Raw genomic sequence first — 19,210 nt, 5'->3', positions numbered from 1 at the left:
CTTCCAGCACCTTCTTAGGTTTTCAGCATCACAAAGAAGATGGCACTGGTTAGTTCTTATCAATTTGACACAAGCTAGTAACTTAGAATGAGGAGATGCCACCATCAGATGCCTGTGGTCAAGTCTGTGTGTCATTTTCTTGATTAATAATTGATATGGAGTACCCAGCCCCACTGTGGGCAGTGCCACCCCTGGGCAAAATGGTCCTGAGCTGCCCAGTCACAGAGAGGAGAGGTTGTGCAGAGTCTGGCCCAAAAAGGAAGCCTGCCAGTCCTCTCTGGTTGAGCTGCCCAGCCAAATCAAGAGCATGGGCTTCATGCTCAACAAAGGACACTGAGTCGCCCTCTCGCTGGAGAGGTTAGTACGCAGAGGTTGGAGGCAGTACAAGGAAGCAGCTTGACAAAGAGACCTTAGAAGCCTTGCAGGCACTTCTTCCCAACAAAGACAGAGAATACAAAGGAAATATGGAAAATCTTTCATTGCTGATGAAGACTGTTCTTGGAGTAGAACTGGTATCATCTGGAAAGTGAGGCAGGCCAACTCTAAAGGCGGAAGCCCCCCGAAGGTGGCTATGTAGGGGCACCCACAAGTCCTGCAGGGCCCTGTCCCAGTGTCTGTCCAATCACTGCTGTCTCCAGGGGCTTGAATCCCACATTGTCCAGAGGGATTCCGAAGGCCACTAACTTTGCCTCATATGTACGCAATAGGTCATTGTGGGCCTGAAAGGAGAGAGAAATGTCAGGGAGGAAAGAAGTCCACTCCGGCCTGGGAACCATAGTCAACATGCTATGGCCCACCCAGAGGTAGCCTCCACCCCATGAAGGCTGAGTAGGAGGATCTGGGCCAAGCAAGAGTCCAAGGTTCTTCTGTGCTAGCAATGCTGATGACTTCATGACACTAACTCAAATCACTTACAAAAAGGACTCAGAAGAACTGAGAGTTGGGCAGACTCCTGGCTCTTTAGCAAGTACTTCCCAGTGAGGGTCTCTATCCCTTTCCTGCCAAGGTAGAATGGCATCTATTCCCTGCCTCTAGAGACCTTAGTACTCTCCAACTCCCCAGTGACTCTGAAACCTTAGTACTCTCCAACTCCCCAGTGACTCTGAAGAGGCTACACATAGCCCTGGACCTCAGACATGGTGCTGTTGGGGCCAAGAAAGACAAGTGACTTCCTCGTGAGGAGGGGGTTCTCTGCAAACAGGTTCTGGTTGTTTTTTGGAGTTTTGTTTTTATTTCTTTCTGTCTAGGAAAAGACTCAACCATACAGCCCAGGCTTGCTAGAACTTGCTCTTTCTCCTAGAACAGTTTAGCACTCAAAAATCTCACTGCTTCAAGGGGAAGCCAGTTTTCTCCACGCAGTGTCACTGGGCACAGCAACCACATTCTAGGGCTGTGTGTGTGTGTGTGTACTTTTTCTTGTTTGTTTTGTTTTGGCATTTATTTGTTTGTCTTATTGGTCTTTTGATTTTTTTCCACTTTTATGTGTTTTACATACTGCTTTTGTTTTTGAAAGAGAGAAAAGTATGAAGTTGAGTGGGTAGGACATAGGGGGTTTGGGAGTAGTTGGAGAAAAAAAGGAACATGATCAAAACATATTACATGAAATTTTTTTATATACCAACATGACTTGTAATTTTTTTTTTTTTGACAAGGTATACAGGGTCTCCATTAATGTCCTGGAACTTGCTATATAGACCAGGCTGGCCTATAATTTACCAAGATCCACCTGTCTCTGCCTCCTGAGTGCCACCAGGAGCTGGGCATTAAAGGGTGTGCCCCATACCCAGCTCAAAAAAGCATGTCTAGTACCTTTTATTGTTACTATATATATGTGTGTGTGTGTGTGGGTATACGTATGGGAAGGTACACATATGTGCAGATGCCCAAAAAGGCCAGAAGAGAAAGTTAGATTCTTTGGAGCAGAAGTTACAGGCAGCTGTGAGCTAACCATGCGGATGCTGAGAACTAGACTCCAGTGTCCTTAACCACTGAACCATCTTTCCAAACTCCAAAATGCACTTTTTGTTTGTTTGGTTTTCGAGACAGCGTTTCTCTCTGTAGCCCTGGCTGTCTGAAACTTGCTCTGTAGACCAGAATGGCCTCAAAGTCAGAGATCTCCACCCGCCTCTGCCTCCCAAGTACTGTGATAAAGGTGTATACTACCATGGCCTGGCTAAAATGCACATTTTTTAATTGGGAAGATTTCACTAGGTGGTTGTAAAGACTTGACTATGTTTTGTTCATTTGTCTGAGACAGGGTCTCACTTTGTAGCCTTTTTCATGTTCCTCCTGCCTCAGCACCCCTAATTGCTAGGGGTAATGTTTTGATGAACTGAATGAAATGAGACTGCTTGGAGGCTGTGAACCTCACAGCAAATGATCAAAAGGGTCACTAGCTAGGATTCAGTGCATACCTTTAATCCCTGCACTCAGATCTCTGTGAGTTCCAGGCCAACCAGGGTTATATAGTGGGGCTGTGTCTCAAACAAAAGCAAAAAGGTACATTATCCTTACTGTGGTTTAGTAAAGAGAACCAATCCTTGGAACAGAGAGAAAAATGTAAGTAAGGATGGGTTCCAGAGAGAACTCAGAAGCTGAGCTCTGGTTACCAGACACCCAGGTTCAGACACCAGGTCAGTAAGAGTCAAGGATCTCCCCAGCTCAGCTGAGGGACAGGGGTGATAAGGAAAGCTCGTGCCTGACCTCTAGGGAGGGCTGGGAAGCCAGGGCAGCTTGAGCAACATGGAGCCTGGGAAGTAGTAACAGATACTGTCTATGTATAGGGTTAATTGTTTGTTTGTTTGTATGTTTTGTTTTTTGTTTTTTTTTTGTTTTGTTTTGTTTGTTTGTTTTGAGACAGGGTTTCTCTATGTAGCCCTGGCTGTCTTGGAACTCAGAGATCTGCCTGCCTCTGCCTCCACAGTGCTGGGAAAAAGGTATGCACCACCACTGTCCAGTCAAGCAAATATGTTTAAAAACTAAAATCAGATGACATGAATGTCCTCATAAGGCCCTAAATAACTGAACAGGGATACAATGCCTTCCCCACAGAATTAAGCCACTTGTGGGGTGGCTGCTCTTGTTAAATCCTTGGCAAGACAGTGGACAAAGCACAGCAGAACAGTCCACTTAAGGACCATCTGGATATAGAACCCAGGCCTCTCTCAGGTACATGGGACTGATGGCAGTCAGGTCCAGCAGGAGTCTGTGAATACAGGCTAGCATAGAGGGATAGGGAGCTGTTTTAGATTCATGAATGTATCAGAAAGGGTGAGAGCCAAACTGCAGCGGGCATGAATCTGGAAGAGCAGAGAGACTTTTCCAACTGAGAGGTCAGGTGAGCAAAGAAGGGTGAGGGAAAGATAGATCTGAACATGGTAGGAGACAGAGTCCTAAGTGTGTACCTGGCAGGACTGTAAGCAAGGACAAGGTCACTCTCAGGCCCTAAGGCTATGAGGGCACACCACATGACGATTACCATACTTACCTCCTGAATGAAGTCCATAGAAGAAATGAGAGAGGTCCTCAGAGACCCTTCATCTCTGATATTCATAAGCTGAAGCTGGGTATGTGGGCTCAGCTCGATGGGAGGAGATAGCCCTGAGGGAGAAGGTGGGGCTCTGGGGGGGGGAGGGGATGAGCCATACCTTGCAGACCCGGGCCAGCTCATACTGTAAATCCTTGATGGTAGTATTCTTTGACTCTAGAACATCCTAAGGAGAGAGACAAGGGTGACTTTAATATTTGTCATCTGATAGACATGGACAGGTGGACACTAGTCTAGGGGTTCCCTAAGGGTTGGAAAGGCTCAGGGAATAGCAGTATAGGTCACCTCAGCCCATGCATGTATCCACAGAAGTCTGTCAGCAGGAAAGGCATCCAAGACATAAGTAAGAACAACAAGGGACAGCAGTGGTATCTTTGTACTGCCTACACTTTTACAAAGCCCCAGACTGCCAAGGTCAACAACTGCCGTTGATCTGTGTGTGACATAAGACATGTGACATAGGACAGAGGTGGATACTGGGTACAAGAAAGGACCATTGCGCTCCACCTTTTGTTGAGTTTTTGAGACAAGGTTTCTCTTGTAGACCAGGCTGGCCTCGAACACAGAGATCCACCTGCCTCTGCCTCCCAAGTGCTGGGATTAAAGACATGTGCCATCACCACCCAGTGTAACTGTAATTCTTGCTTGATACCTGTTTTGTTATATGTAATTTTACTATGTTAACGTTAAAAGCTTCCTTTTCATTTAAACAGGAAAGGGAGGGTGATATGAGCTTTCTCTGTATGCTGTGAATACCATTGGTTAATAAAGAAACTGTCTTGGGCCTGCACAGGGAATAGAGGTAGGTGGGGAAAACTAAACTGAATGCTGGGAGAAAGGAGAAGGAGAGAGAAGCCATGTAGCCCTGCCAGAGACAGACGCTGGGAACTTTACCAGGAAAGCCACAGCCATGTGGTGATACACAGATTAATAGAAATGGGTTAAATTAATATCTAAGAGTTAGTCAATAAGAAGCTAGAGCTAATGGGCCAAGCAGTGATTTAAATAGTATGGTTTCTGTGTGATTATTTTTGGGTCTAAGCTGCAGGGTGGCTCGGAAACAAGTGGTCTCCTCTTGCAACAAGCCTAAGATAAGGCAAAAGTTTTCATAATTAATAAGAAGTCTCCACATCATTATTTGGGAGCTGGCGGTCCAAAGAAAGTCCAACTATAAACTAAGGCTTGACACACTCTGAGCCACAGCAAAACAGGAACACCAGAGATTCAGGTTAGGGTTAGTGAGGGACTGGGACAGCTCAAGAGAGACCACAAAGCTGGGTGTGATATATATACTCTGAAGGCCAACATTCGTGAGGCAGAGGAAGGTGATCTCTATGCATTTGAGACCAGCTTAGTCTACACAGTAAGTTCCTGTCTCAAAAAAAGAGAGGTAGTGGGTAGGGGGCAAAACTATAAGAGGACAGTTCCAGTGCCCAGAGGCCTGCAGCACATGCGCTGTTCTCAGTGTAAAAACCATGGCAGCCCCTGACGTAACTGAGGAGTCTCTGTGCTACTCAATAAGGCAAAGAGCAAGACTGAAGGGCCCACCACAAAAACAAACACCATGCATGCTTCAAGAGGCCATCAGCACCTACCTCAAGTTTGCGGGACACAAGTGTTAGTGCTGCGGGATCCAAGTTGGAGGCTGCCAGCACCTCGTTGAACTGCACCTCCCTCTTCTCCACAGCAGCATTCAGTGCCTGCAGTTTACGCTCCAACACCAGGTTCTTGAAGCCTGTCTTTTGCTGCACCTCCTGGATGGCTGCAGTGAACTTACGGTAGAGCTCGTCTCTCTCCTGCTGCACCTGGGGACGATGAGACGGGAGTGAGTAACAAGACCTTCACATGAGATCTCCTCAGGTAGAGACCACTGCACATCCTGCCCTAAGTGTGCTGCTTCTGTACAAGGGTCACTTTTACTATCACCACACCCATGGCACATGGGCATTTGGTATCCACACTGTCTGCACTATACCCAATGTGCACAGAATGAAAACTCTGTAGCTCAGCACATAGCAGAAGGTAAGAGGGGGGAATCAGCATTACCACTTATCTTAGTTAGGGTCACTATTGCTGTGATGAAACACTATCACCAAGCAGCTTGAGGAGGAAAGGATTTATTTGGCTCATACTTCTCCACTGTAATCCATCATTCAAGGAAGTCAGGACAGGAGCTAAAGCAGGGCAGGACCTGGAGGCAGGAACTGATGCAGAGGCCGTGGAGGATGCTGCTTACTGGCTTGCTCAGCCTGCTTTTTTACAGAACCCATGACCATCAGTACAGAAACAGCATCACATACAAGGGGCTGGGCCCTCCCCAATCAATCATTAAGAAAATGCTTGCCAGGTGATGGTGGTGCACACCTTTAATCCCAGAACTTGGGAGGCAGAGGCAGGTGGATCTCTTTGAGTTTGAGGCCAACCTGGTCTATAGGGAAAGTTTCAGGATGGCCAGAACTGTTACACAGAGAAACTCTGCCTTGAAAAAATACCCCTCTCCCCGAAAAAGAGAAAAGCTGCAGTACAAGCAAGGTGACATTTCATTCCTAACAATAGGGCTTTCACATATCTAGAGAACACGGAAGAGTCACACCAAATGTTTAGATTAGTGGCCTGGGAATTCAGGTTAAAAGGTGTTTTTTTGTTTGTTTGTTTGTTTATCAAAGTCATAAGATGCAATTATTAATTAATTAATTTTGAGACAGAGTATCCTCATGTAGTCCAGGGTGACGCTGAACTATGGACTTAGTTTATAGTTGTGTTCCACACTTGGTCTACCCCATGGTTTCTTTTTTTTTATTAGTATATTTTGTAGAAGGCCCCAAATCTCATGAGAATCAGGATTCCTGGTGGCCTATCAATTTGTGGAGTAGGCTTGGTCCCTGTGATTCCATCTGTGTTGTACATTTTTTAGTACTATTATTGCCTATTCATTGTAAAGAAACCATGGAGAGCTGGGTGGTAGTGGTGCATGCCTTTAATCCCAGCACTTGGGAGGCAGAGGTAAGTGGATCTCTGAGTTTGAGCCCAGCCTGATCTAAAGATCAAGTTCCAGAACAGTCAGGGCTACAGAGAAAAACCAGTCTCAGACAACAAAAACAAACAAACAAAAAGTTGTGTGTAAACACACCTATAATTCTAGCTATTCAGGAGGCTAAATTAGATGCCAGATCCCAGGAGTTTATGACCAGGCTGAATGAAGCAGTGAGACTCTATTTCCAAAAAAACAAACAACAGAAGTGCAGATTAGGAGGAGGGCGCGTCTCGCTCACCAGTGCAGAGCCCAGCCACGCACCCGCCTGCTCACCTTGATGAACCTCTGCTCCAGCACCTCGTGCTCCCACTGCAGGTCCTTCAGCTCTTTCTCAGCAACCTTTAAACGTGCCTTTGTGCACTGCAGGGAGATCAGGGAGTTGGGGACAGAAAATACTTAGGATTCACAGACACTCACATACCACAGACTCCTGGAGACAGCAAGATCAGAAAAAAAAAAACCCATCAGGCACAACTGGCTGGAAGACTCCAGCAGCTGGGCCCCACTCAAGCTATGAGTGGAATGTGTGGAAAACGAGGGTCTCGTCTACAACAGTGCCTGCCTACTTATAGCTCCAGAGGAGCTCAAGAGAGAGAAGGTCCGACATCACCATGTCCCCCTTTTTTGCACTAAGGATGAGTCCTGCTCACAGAGGACCTCAAGAAGACATTCCCTCCTACGCTTTCCCTCCTGGGCCCAGCAGGGAGGGAAAGAGGATTCAGAGGAGGGGAAAGAATTCAGTAAGAAACTCACAATCAGGATCTGCTTGTCCCTTTCATAGCTCCCAATTCTCCTCTGCATCTCGTTCATCTCATCCTTCGCTTTCTGCAGAGGGTCTGCCAGCCGCCTGTTCTGCAGAGACACCTCTGCCATCTCCCTCTCCATGTGTTCTTCTTTCTTCCGCATGTCCTCCATCTGCTCCTGTAGCACAGTGCATGTACAGGGGCTTGGTCTGGGAGCACTGGCCGAATGCCCTCCATTTTATTATAAGTGTTGGACATGTGCGGAGGTTGGAGGACAGTGTGCATGCCACAGTACACTGATGGAGGTTAGAGGACAGCTTTCAGGAGCTAATTCTCCCCTTCCGCTATGGGTTCTAGGGCTACAGCTCAGGTCCCAGGTTTGCACGGGAAGCACTTTCACCCCCTGAACCATCTCACTGACACCTTTTGGTTTTCTAAGACAATGTCTCCCTAACCAGCCTAGGCTGGCTTTGTCCTGCCTCTACCTCGTTAGCACTGGATTTCAAGTTTGTGCCACCATATCCAGGGATGGATACCCTCAAGGAAAAACCGATCCTGAGGCACATACCTTTAATCTCAGTCCTCAGGAGGCAGAGGCAGGTGGATCTCTGAGAGTCTGAGGCCAGCCTGGTTATATGGCGAGTTCTAGGACAGCTGTAACTACCCCGTGAGGCCCTGTCACAAGCACACTGAGGAGCAGGTCTTCTTTTATGGGTAAGCGGCAGCTTTGCAGTCGCAAGCTCTGCTGAATTACTTAAGAATAGAACGTCCATGCAGACTGAGAGGATGTACTTGTTTAGACCAAAGGCAATTCTCTACTGGGGAAACCCTGCCAGTACTGACAAGTCCAAAATGACCAGGCAGTGACTGATGGGATGAACTCCTGACACCATTCTGTCGGCATTTACACACAATGACAACTACCAACTGCGGCCACACGTCAGTCAATATGCAGCGCCTTCTGTAGCCCTGCCTAGGCATTTACATTACACCTTTTAACTTTATCTGAGGGTAACAGAGGACACGCTCCAATCTTATTTCAGGAGGGAGTGTCAGATCTGGTGGGCCTGCAGACCGGGCCTGCATCCCCAGGCCCTGTGTCCCAGACCACATCAGTACCTTGAGGGAATTGATTAGGGCCAAGTTGTTAAGAGTGATGTCATTGTAGTAATTTTTGATATCAGTGAAGGCTTCCTCATGGCGCTGCATCAGCGTGCTGATCTGCCCATTCTTCCTCTCCTCCACCTCGTGGATCTCAGTCTTTCTCCGCAGGTCAAGTTCATCTCTCAGCATCTTCATCTTCTTATCGTACTTGGCCTCAATTTCTGAAAAGCAGCAGCACACACAGCAGCTTAGAAAAACAGGCGACCCAAAGCCACGGGAAAAACGGAACCAATAAACAGTGCTCGAGAATACCGGCCAGGGTCAGAATGAAGGCTGCACAGGCAACCTGCCGGAGCCAGACAGGCTTTAGTACGTTTCCTGCAAGTGACATAGTCAGCACAAAGGCCACTACCAGCTTTCCTGCCTGTGAAAATCGATGATTGCAGTGGTTACCCCACACTAATCCCAGTGCACACTAACCATGACCTATGTGGCTGTCCAGTCACACACTGTAGGGCTCAGTCAGTACGCAGATGGACTTCCAACACGGAAGGCTTTTCAAACCAGGAGCTAAGGATTCGCCTGAATATAGTGCTGTGTGCTGATGACGGCTCACTTGAGACAGAATGGAGATGTGAGCGCTGACCACAGCTCCCCAAGTTTACATGGGGATGAGCTTTTCTGTGGCTCTGAATGAATCTGTTGGCTTCAGAAATATTCTCTAGTGATCCCAGCATGGTGGCGCACACCTTTAATCCCAGCACTCAAAAGACAGAGGCAGCAGCTTCTCTGTGAGTTCGAGGCCAGCCTGGTCTACAAAGTGAGTTCCAGGACAGCCAGGGCTACACAGAGAAGTCTAAAAACAAACAAACAAACAAACAAAAAAACTGAAGTAAAAAAAGCAAAACCAAAAAACTCTCTTTCTGTCTCTCTTCTCCTCACTATCTGTCTCCCCCCGCCCTCCCCGTGTGTGTGTGTGTGTGTGTGTGTGTGTGTGTGTGTGTGTTACTGAGCTCCTTTAATATGGTTTATGTGTCTCAAGTTACCAAGCAGTGACAGGAGGGGTTCCTTGACACCATCCTACACTCTGTACAACTGCGAAACTGACCTCGAACTTGCCTTTCAAAGTCATTTCGCATCTTGGTGATCTCCTCAGCATGTTTCTGCACAAATGAGAAGGGGGTGTTACTAGAAAGCCAGACAGAGAAACCCACGGCTCTACTACCTGTGGGAAAACGCAGTTTAGTAACCCCTGTGCTATTGCTGCTTTCTGGATTCTCCTTCCCTCCACATCATAGAGTATGCCCAATAACATGGCTTTGAGAACCTCCACATTTCATACATAACTCACTTCCCCAGGGGAGTCACCTCTGAATCTGACAGACAGTACAGACGTGAGTACCGTACATGGCTTGGTTTCCTCATCCAACCTATCCAAAGCCAGAAACAGCAGCCACATCTACACGGGACAGCAGGTTCCCTCCAGGAGCCATACAAAGCTCCTGCTAGCCTGTCTCACTATTGCTTAGAGCAGTATACAGAGACGGTGATTATTTTGGTTTTTTGAGACAGGGTTTCTCTGTGTAGCCCTAGCCATTCTGGAACTCACTCTGTAGATAAGGCTAGCCTTGAACACTCCACCTGCCTCTGCCTCCTGTGTACCACCACATCCAGCTCAAAGATTATTTTAATAAACAATTACATGCTACAATTTTTGTAAGATTTATCATTTAATTATTATTTTATTTTATGTGTGTGAGCACAGATGTCTGCAGCATCTGTGAGCCTGGTGCACATGAAGGACAGAAGAGGGCATCGTATCCTGGAGTCACACACAGTGGTGAATCACTGTATGGGTGATGGGAACTGAACTCAGGTCTTCTGTGAGAGCCACCAGTACTCTTAACCACTGAGCCAGCTCAGATTTTTATTTTCTGTGTATGGGTATTTGGCCTACATGTATGTCCGTATACTACACGTGTGTCTGGTGTTCACAAAAGCCAGAAGAAACTGTTGGATCCCCTGGAACTAGAGTTACGTATGGTTGTGAGCTGCCTTGAGGGTGCTGAGAATTGAACCCACATCTTCTAGAAGAAGAGCCAGTACTCTTAACTGTTAAATCATTTTTCCCACTCCTACATATTACAAATTTGAATAAGTTTTGCTAATTTCTTATTTGTTAAAAACCTCTGATCATTTTTGCACAAAAACACAAGTCCCCAGATGTCAGATGGCTAGATTCACCGTTTCCACAGCCATCGAAGCACAGCCTGTACCTACCAGACGCAGGTTCTTTATCACCACCTCATTAGCCAGCTCCTGCTCCTTGAGCTCCACTTTCAGTGCCCGCATGTCCTTGCGCAGTGCGCCCTCCTGCGTGCGGTGCTCCTTCTGGGCCAGCTTCATGACAACAGTGCCCTCGGCCTTCACCTCCGCCAGGTTGTTCTGGTGCTCGTACAACAGGTGCTTTACTTTCTGCTTGTACACCTGCAAGGGACATGGGGTGGGCGCCACATGCTCATCTGCAACACCAGTGCGTGCCCAGCTTCCAAGCAGCTAAGTGGCAGCAGAACTGTAGAGGGCAGCCTGCTGATACTCCCACCATTCAGAGGCTTCGAGTCAGAGACTCGGGACCTGCAGGCCCTGTCCTGCTATGAGAAGGATGAAACAACCACTTCCCCTTTTCCTCCTCAGAGACTGTTGGGAGGTTCTAATGGGAGCACAGTAGACACTGTGATAGGTCATTCAGTTATGAAAAACTAATGAATAAAAATCAACACCTCATGTTTTTGTTTGTTTTGAGACAGGGTTTCCAGTAGCCCAGGCTGACCTCACACGACTTACATAACTAAAGTCAGTGCTCCTGGCCCTCCTGCATCTGCCTCCCAAGTGCTGGGATCACAGGCGTGTACCACCATACCCAGCTCTAGGTTTTCGGTACTTCCCATGTTTGGCTGAATTCATAGCTGCTCGAGGCACACCTGCACTTGGACCTTACTGCAGTCCTATTTCATCGGAGGAAGCGGTCGTCTTCCACAAAGCACACAGAGGCAGCAGTGCAGGAAGAGGTGGCTATTCATTCACCTAATCCAGGTTAATCAACAGAATTGATGCAGGTGATCAACGGGGTGACAAATGACACGGCCAAACCACCTTCGCAACCTTCCTTTGACTCTTAGAAAAGCTACCTCAGTCAGGCACTTGGGAGGCAGAGGCGGGTGGCAGGCAGATCTCTATGAGTTCAAAGTCAGCCAGGTCTACAAAGTGAGTTCCAGGATGGCCAAGAGCTGTTATACAGAGATACCCTGTCTCGAAAACAAAACAAAACAAAAACAAAACAAAAAAAAAAAAGAAAGAAAAGAAAAGAAAAGAAAAGAAAAGAAAAACTGCCTCTGGTTCACAGTACAAAGAACACAAGCAAAGGAGTTTATTCCCAAAGAAAAGCAGGACATGTCCCTCCTGGGACCTGTTTCTGTGCTGCTGTACTGTGATGCCTGCGGGCACAGACAGACCAACTCCACTCACCTTGATTTCCACCTGGTGCCTCTCCTCTGCCTCTTCCATCTCACGGTCTTTGTTTCGAAGCTCAGCCTTCTTTTCCTCCAGCTGCCTTCTTGTGATCTCCCAGAAGGTGTGGATTTTGTCGCGCTCTAGCTGAAAGTAGTTGCGCTCCTCTCGCTCCCGGTCCAGCTCCTCCCGGATGCGGGCAACATGTTCCTCCACCTGGCCAGGCACAGGGCATCAAGTGAGGCGCCCTGCAGAAGCCCAGCCACCACCAGAGTGTGCGGACCAAGGAAAGCAGGGAAGAAAAGTGTGTGGGGGGGTGTCATCTTACTAAAGTTAAATACAAAGCAGGAACGTTCCAGAGACAGTAAACAGCATAAGTTTCTTAAATTTGGCGCAGAATTACAAAACAATTAAATCTGTTCAGCAACTCCTGGATTCTTTTAATTTCTCAAGGCAAGCAGTGGTGACACATGCCTTTAATCCCAGGATTTGAAAGACAGAGGCCAGCCTGGTCTACAGAGTGAGTTCTAGGATAGCCAGGACTGTTTCATAGAGAAACCCTGTTTCAAAACATCAATAAACAAACAAGCAAAAAAGAAAAAGAAACACAAGCATTATTTCTGTCCAACAATATTAGTATTCCCATTGCTATTAACTATAAAACACTTTTTTTTAAAGATTTATTATTTATTATGTATACAGTGTTCTGTCTGTCTGTATGCTTGCTGGACATGAAGAGGGCGCCAGATCTCATTACAGATGGTTGTGAGCCACTATGTAGTTGCTGGGAATTGAACTTAGGACCTCTGGAAGAGCAGTCAGTGCTCTTAACCTCTGAGCCATCTCTCCAGCCCCCAGAAACACTTTAAAAGGAAATAATATACAATTTTAAACAGGAAAATGATTAGAAATTGGAATACACCAGATGGCGGTGGTGCACGCCTTTTATCCCAGCACTTGGGAGGCAGAGACAGGTGAATCTCTGTGAGTTTGAGGCCAGCCTGGTCTATAAGAGCTAGTTCCAGGACAGCTAGGGCTGGCTGCACAGAGAAACCCTGTCTCAAAAAACCAAAAAGGAAAAGAAAAAAAAATGGAGCACATCAACTGTAAGAGATATAAAAATTACACAGAAGCACATAATTTTACATAAAAGATTAAAATAAAAATAAAAAGACCACTGGAAAGACTATTAAAAAATTATACAACAGACTCTGTCCAGAGCCAATTATAAATTTGCAAATAGGTTAAGGAGGAAAGTAGGGCAAGCTTCTGGCGTTCTCGGGCCCTTGCTTCCCGCGAGAATGAGTTATGTTTAGGCACAGCCCTAGGACAGCTACGGTGCAGTATTTTCTCTTTCAAGATACATTTCACATAGGGAAGCCATATCTTCCGTTTCAATAAACGAGACAAAAAGCAGCCAAGGGGCTCTGAGGAAGGATGCTGGACAGGGGCTAAGTGAACATAGGCACACACGGCACCGCAGAATCTGCCCAGGCTCAGTGGTGTCATGCACACTGGCAGCGTCCGGCAGTGCATTCACATCACGGGCCTTTGCTGTCACTTCAACAGTCAGAGTCCTGTTCTGTTGGCTTAGTGTCAGAGTTTGTCACCAATTGCTATTTGGATTTCTTATAAATATCCAAATTTCTAACTTCTCTCAAAAAATCAGAAAGCTAAGAACACCAGAGTTTGGGGGATAGAGAGATGGCTCAGCAGTTTAGAACACTGACTGCTCTTCCAGAGGACCACGGTTCAATTCCCAGCACCCACATGGTAACTAACAGCAGTTTGTAACTCCAAGATCTGACACCCTACATACCTGCAAGCAAAACACCAATGCAAATAAAATAAAAATAAATTATACAGCCGGGCGGTGGTGGTGCATGCCTTTAATCCCAGCACTCGGGAGGCAGAGGCAGATGGATCTCTGTGAGTTTGAGGCCAGCCTGGTCTACAAGAGCTAGTTCCAGGACAGGCTCCAAATCTACAGAGAAACCCTGTCTTGAAAACAAAACAAAACAGAAAAGAGGGAGAGAGAAAAGAAAAGGAAATTATCCAGAACACAAAGAAAGAGGAAATTCATTGAAACATGCTGCAAACGAGCAGCAGGCAGGTTCCTAGAGAGGTCTCTCATGGCTGAAAGAAGGTGGAAGTTTTTATGGTAGTTGAGGGGGAAGTTATTTGATTCTTATCTCATCAGCCATTTGTGTGGGATCCATATCTGGGTACACAGGGTTGGGGGTACATCACACTGTCTTGTATGTAGTAAATTTATAGTACAGATTGTTTTTCTTGAGACTGGCAAGCAGGGTACGGTACCCCAAGTCATCAGGAGTGGGCTCCAGCTGTCTGTATAAGATATCACACACACCACTAGGCGGCAGGCACCAAGTGGCCTTGCATGGTTGCTAAAGGATGGAAATTTTGCTCTTATTTTTCAGTCTTTTGCCTCTAAAATCACCAATACTCGAGCCAGGTCCAACTCCAATTTCAGCTTATATCACTCTCTGAATCTCCTTCATATTACCTTAAACTATTAAAATAGTAAGTCTTGGGTTGAGAGATGGCTCAGAGGTTAAGAGCACTGGCTGCTCTTCCAGAGGTCTTAAGTTCAATTCCCAGCAACCACATGGCGGCACATAACCATCTATAATGAGATCTGGTTCCCTCTTCTGGCATGCAGGTAATGCAAGCAAAACACTGAATACATAATAAATAAATAAACCTTAGAAAAATAAAATAGTCTTATTAAGACAACTGCATATAACCCTCCAGTCTGTGTCAAAACCTCACAACAGTCATCATCAACACAGACCCAGGTGGATACACTGTTTGCCACTTGTTGTAGCTATCAAGAGCCTTGTTAAGTTTTCGAATTATGTTCTCTAGCCTTTTACATATATATAAGGACATAACCTCCCCAAGTTCAATCTTTAACACTACCAAAAGATATAATAAAGACATTATCCCAGAATCAGGAATACAGCTCAGTGGTAGAGCATGTGCCTTAACAAAAATTATATAAAGGAAGAAAACCTCCCCCAAACTAAGCACAGACAATAAGAAAGAGACAGCTCCAACAGAGCTACTCCTTGTTGGAAGTGTTGTTAAAAAACAAAACAGTAACGGGCTAGCAAAATTGTTCAGCAGGTAAAGGTACCTGGTGCCAAGCCTGAAAACCTGCGTTCAACCCCAGACCCTACACTGTGGAGGGAAAGAACAACTCATACAAAAGAAATAACAATAATTTTAAAAAGAGTGGATGATTAATCAGATGGAGACAGTGTAATTTTAGGTGAATCATGTTTCTTTTTTTTTAAAGCAATCTTTTCTCATTTTACATACCAATCCCAGTTCCTACTTCCTTCCCTCCTCCAGCTCCCCCACCTTCCCATCTCCACACCTCAGAGAGTGGTAGGGCTTTCCATGGGGAGTCAACAAAGTCTGGCACATCACTCTGAGGCAGAACCAAGGCCCTCCTTCCTATGTCTAGGCTGACCAAGCTATCCCTTCAAAGAGAATGGGCTCCAAAAAGTCAGTACAAGCACTAAGGGATAAGTCCTGGCCCCACTGCCAGTGTCCCCACAGACTGCCCCAGTCACACAACTGTCACCCACATTTAGAGGGCCTAGTGTGGTACTATACAGGTCCCCCTGCTGTCAGTCTAGAGTCAGTGAGCTCCCACTAGCTCAGGTCAGCTGTTTCAGGTGTCCCCATCATGGTGTTGGCCCCTTTGTTCATATTATTGCTCCTCCCTCTCATAGACTGGACTCTGGAGCTCAGCCCAGAGCTTAGCTGTGGATCTCTGCACCTGCTTCCATCAGTTGCTGGATGAAGGTTCTATGATGACATTTAAGGTAGTCATCAGTATGACTACAGGGCAAGGCCAGTACAGGCTCCCTCTCCACCATTGCTTAGAGTCTTAGCTGGGGTCATCCTTGTGGATTCCTAGGAATTTTCCTAGTGCCAGGTTTCTTGCTAGCTCTGTAATGGCTTCTTCAATCAAGATATTTCTTTCCTTGCTCTTCCTCTCTGTCCTTCCCCCATCTCGGCCACCCCGTTCCCTCATGCTCTCCCCTCACCCCGCTAATCATGTTCCTTTTAAAACTTTCATCCTTTTTTTGTCTTCTTTTTCTATTTTGGATTTTTGAAACAGATACTCTCTCGGTAGTCTGGCTTCCTGGAACTGCCTATGTAGATTAGACTGGCCTTAAACTCACAGAGATCCACCTGACTCTGCCTCCCAAGGCATGAGTCATCACAGTAGGCTAAAAACTTGCCTTTTGTTCTAATGTTTACTGGCAAACAAAGAATGACATATATGTATTATCACATATGTATCAGTTCTATGAACAAAAAAAGGTAAGAATAAAAGAAAAATATACAAAGTTAAAAATAGCTATTATGTTCCAGGGCTGGGGGACTCTTTCCAAGTTTCTATTAAAAAGTTTCTTCACATAGATGTATTGCATTTTTCAAAAACATGCGATGTGGGGTGGGAGTGGAAACTGCAGACTTAGGATAAGCATGTTACATTCAGACAGCGAGGAGACGGGCAAGCAGAAGAGCGGGTGAGTTGCCAACAGGTCTGCAGCAGTGCCCACCCTGGGACCAGACAGACATTCAGCAGGGCTGTGCTCACCTGCTCCTTGCTCATGTCCTCTGGTGCGAGCCCATCCACAATCTGGTTGCCCTTGGCTTTGCCTTTCTTCCCTTTCTTTTTGGGTGCCTGTGTTTGAGGAAGAGATGACTGAGTAAGTAAAGGCTCCTCTCTCTAATGCCATCCCCCTTAACTGTTTGCTTCCACGGGCATTATGGGAAGGCGCACCTGTCTAGAACCAAGGCCTCTGCTAGTTCACACACCGCTCACTGAAGCTCTCACCTAAAGGACATCACTGTACTGACCCTCCCCCAGTCATGCCCTGTGAACCATGTGTATGGGGGAGGGGAGATCATTAACACATTTGGAGAAACACAAAGAAATCCTCCTTTTCAGAAAAGAACACTTTCTCTTTCCAAAAGGGAAAGGATTCACTCCAAAACCATTAATTTCTGGAATTTCTTTGGTGTGGCAAAAATAAATAAATAAATAAATAAATAAATAAAATAAAAAATTCACTGGGGAGAGGGGGTTGAGGGAAGGAATATGAGGAAAGAAAGCTAAAATTAAGGCGCTTTTGAGGGGTAGTATGGAAACTCAACTAAAAAAAAAACTTATCTGAGCTAAAAATGGAGGTGCACACACCGCAGGCCACCTGCAGTATGTTGGCTATCATGCCTCATAACCGCCACAGGAATGCACGCTAAGAAACCTACCAATAGAGAATTAGCCTTTCAGCTAAGACCGAGTTCTCATCAGTGTAAATGAAGGAAAGAAGTGACCTCAGAGCAATGACCAAACCTGAGGCTCGTTTCTTCCAAATAAAAATCTACAGAGAACTCTAGTCAGGAGTGAGCAAACAGCACGTGCACTCGTGAGTGTCTGTAAATGTGTTTCCAGCAGAAGCTGCTCACATGGGTCCTGCTTTATTTTAGCAGCGTGGTAAGGTTATAAAAGCTTTCGGGGAAAATTCAACAGCAGTTATTATTCACGATGTTTCCAGTCAGGAGCTCCCCCCCAGGGAGAAGTCACCCCGTCAACTGATGACCCACCTCCTGGCACACCTGCCAAGAGACAGCACTAATGACAACACCTGTGTCCGAAAGGGAAGGACCTCATTATATGAGGACGATCTAAGGAGCCTGAGGTCTCTGCAACCCAAGGTGATATGCTGATCACACTATGACATTCGGCCCTCTCTAACATTCCTAAGGTAGAGAAGGACCTTAGCCACCGTGGGATGCATCAGGTTCTCCACCTCAGAGACAGTTCCTAGGGTTTCTCCTGAACCGGACTCTGCACCCTGTGGACCTTAAGTGCTCCAGAGCCCATATGAGGTGGCATCCTAGATCCCCAGGACTTGGCAGACTCAGCTTCCAACTTCTGAACCCCTTGCACACCAGGCTTTCAGTCTGGCCAGTTCGACGACCATCCCCGAGAACCGAAGAGCCAAACCTTAGTTCAAGTGCATGCAGGCCCCGGCATCCTGGCCTCCCCAACTGGGACCTCACGGAAGCGCCCAGTTCTCCATTCTAGTCATCCAAAACTGTAGGCCGCTACGCCCGGGCCTCCCAGTCCCCGGGACCCAACCCTATCCGCATTTCGGAGCGAAAATCCCCCTGTTCTCTGTGCACTGGAGACCCAGAGCACCGGCCGGACTCACCATGCTGCCAGCAGTCCCGCACCGCCACTACTCCGGGATAGGCGATGGTCTGCGGAGGCTGCGCTGTCTCCTGGCAACCCAGACGAGATCCCGCGCTGGTTCCCAAATCCTCGCGAGACTTTCCCCAGAGCCACCTCCCCACCCAGGGACCTCGACAACGTGGAGTGCGTCCCTAACGACGCACCAGGAAAAAAGATAAACAGCTGGGAGCTGCCGGGTGTTGCTTTCAGTTTGTTGCTGGTCTCCTTCCCGCTAGAACTTGAACTACAAAAGGGACGACTGTGGGTCATTCGGCTCTCCAGAGTCTACATGGCGGGCACTTCGGAAAGAATAAAGAAGAGAATGTCTGATTAATCTGCCACCCAAGCTCAGTTCCCAAATTGGATTCAAATATGAGCTAAGAGCCCGCTCTTGCAGTTCATCCACCTTGCCCCGCTTGTGAAAATTCCTTTCACATGCTGCCCTGATGAGACTGAAAATGCATAGCTGAGCCTCCAGAAACTCTGAAATAAAAAGGCTGGGAGTGTTATCTTATGCCTGTAATCCCTGCGCTGGGGAAACTGAGAGGAAAACTGTCTGGGTTGGAAGCTAGCCTGGCCTACATAGTTTTAGCTTTAATCCAGCCAGAGCTACATACATACCAAGAGCTTGGCTCAAATAGGGGGGTAGGCACGGCAAAAAAAAAAAAAAAAAAAAAGGCAGGACTGGGGCTGCATGAAATTCAGCAGCAGAGCACTTGCAAAGCCACGCTGAGTGTCCTGGTTTCCGTCCCCAGAAACAGAAGGGGCAGCAAGTCATACTTCCCTGTCTGCTTTGTGGATGAAGATTCCACAACCGTTACTGGATGCATCTGCCTCCAATCAAGAGAGAAAGGCTCGCCCAGCCGTGGGGATCAGACAAAGCAGCGAGTTCCTCTTGTTTGCCTCCCTCCTCCGCCCCACAGAGATTCTTGGGAAAAGAATGGCTGTCTGGAAGAAGAGTGCTGGATCCTTGTGAACTTCTAACAGTTAGT

At 46.8% G+C, this 19,210-nt stretch overlaps 1 protein-coding gene across 1 annotated transcript; it reads right to left on the bottom strand.

The window, feature by feature from the left end:
* Window positions 1-406: 406 nt before the first annotated feature.
* On the bottom strand, window positions 407-18,328 carry Drc4 (dynein regulatory complex subunit 4). The gene is made up of 11 exons (XM_048437555.3): window positions 18,199-18,328; window positions 16,578-16,664; window positions 11,954-12,151; window positions 10,709-10,915; window positions 9,537-9,591; window positions 8,444-8,649; window positions 7,335-7,502; window positions 6,855-6,941; window positions 5,143-5,352; window positions 3,648-3,713; window positions 407-719 (listed from the first exon to the last, which is right to left on the bottom strand). Exons 1-11 carry the CDS (start codon window positions 18,199-18,201, stop codon window positions 570-572), a joined length of 1,437 nt encoding a protein of 478 aa, XP_048293512.3. The 5' UTR covers window positions 18,202-18,328; the 3' UTR covers window positions 407-569.
* Between the last annotated feature and the right edge of the window lie 882 nt (window positions 18,329-19,210).

The sequence above is a fragment of the Myodes glareolus genome, chromosome 22, assembly GCF_982192425.1.
Source record: "Myodes glareolus chromosome 22, mMyoGla1.1, whole genome shotgun sequence".
Taxonomy (NCBI): Eukaryota; Metazoa; Chordata; class Mammalia; order Rodentia; family Cricetidae; genus Myodes; species Myodes glareolus.
Note: the sequence above shows the minus strand (reverse complement) of the source record. Positions and strands in the feature narration are given on the sequence as shown.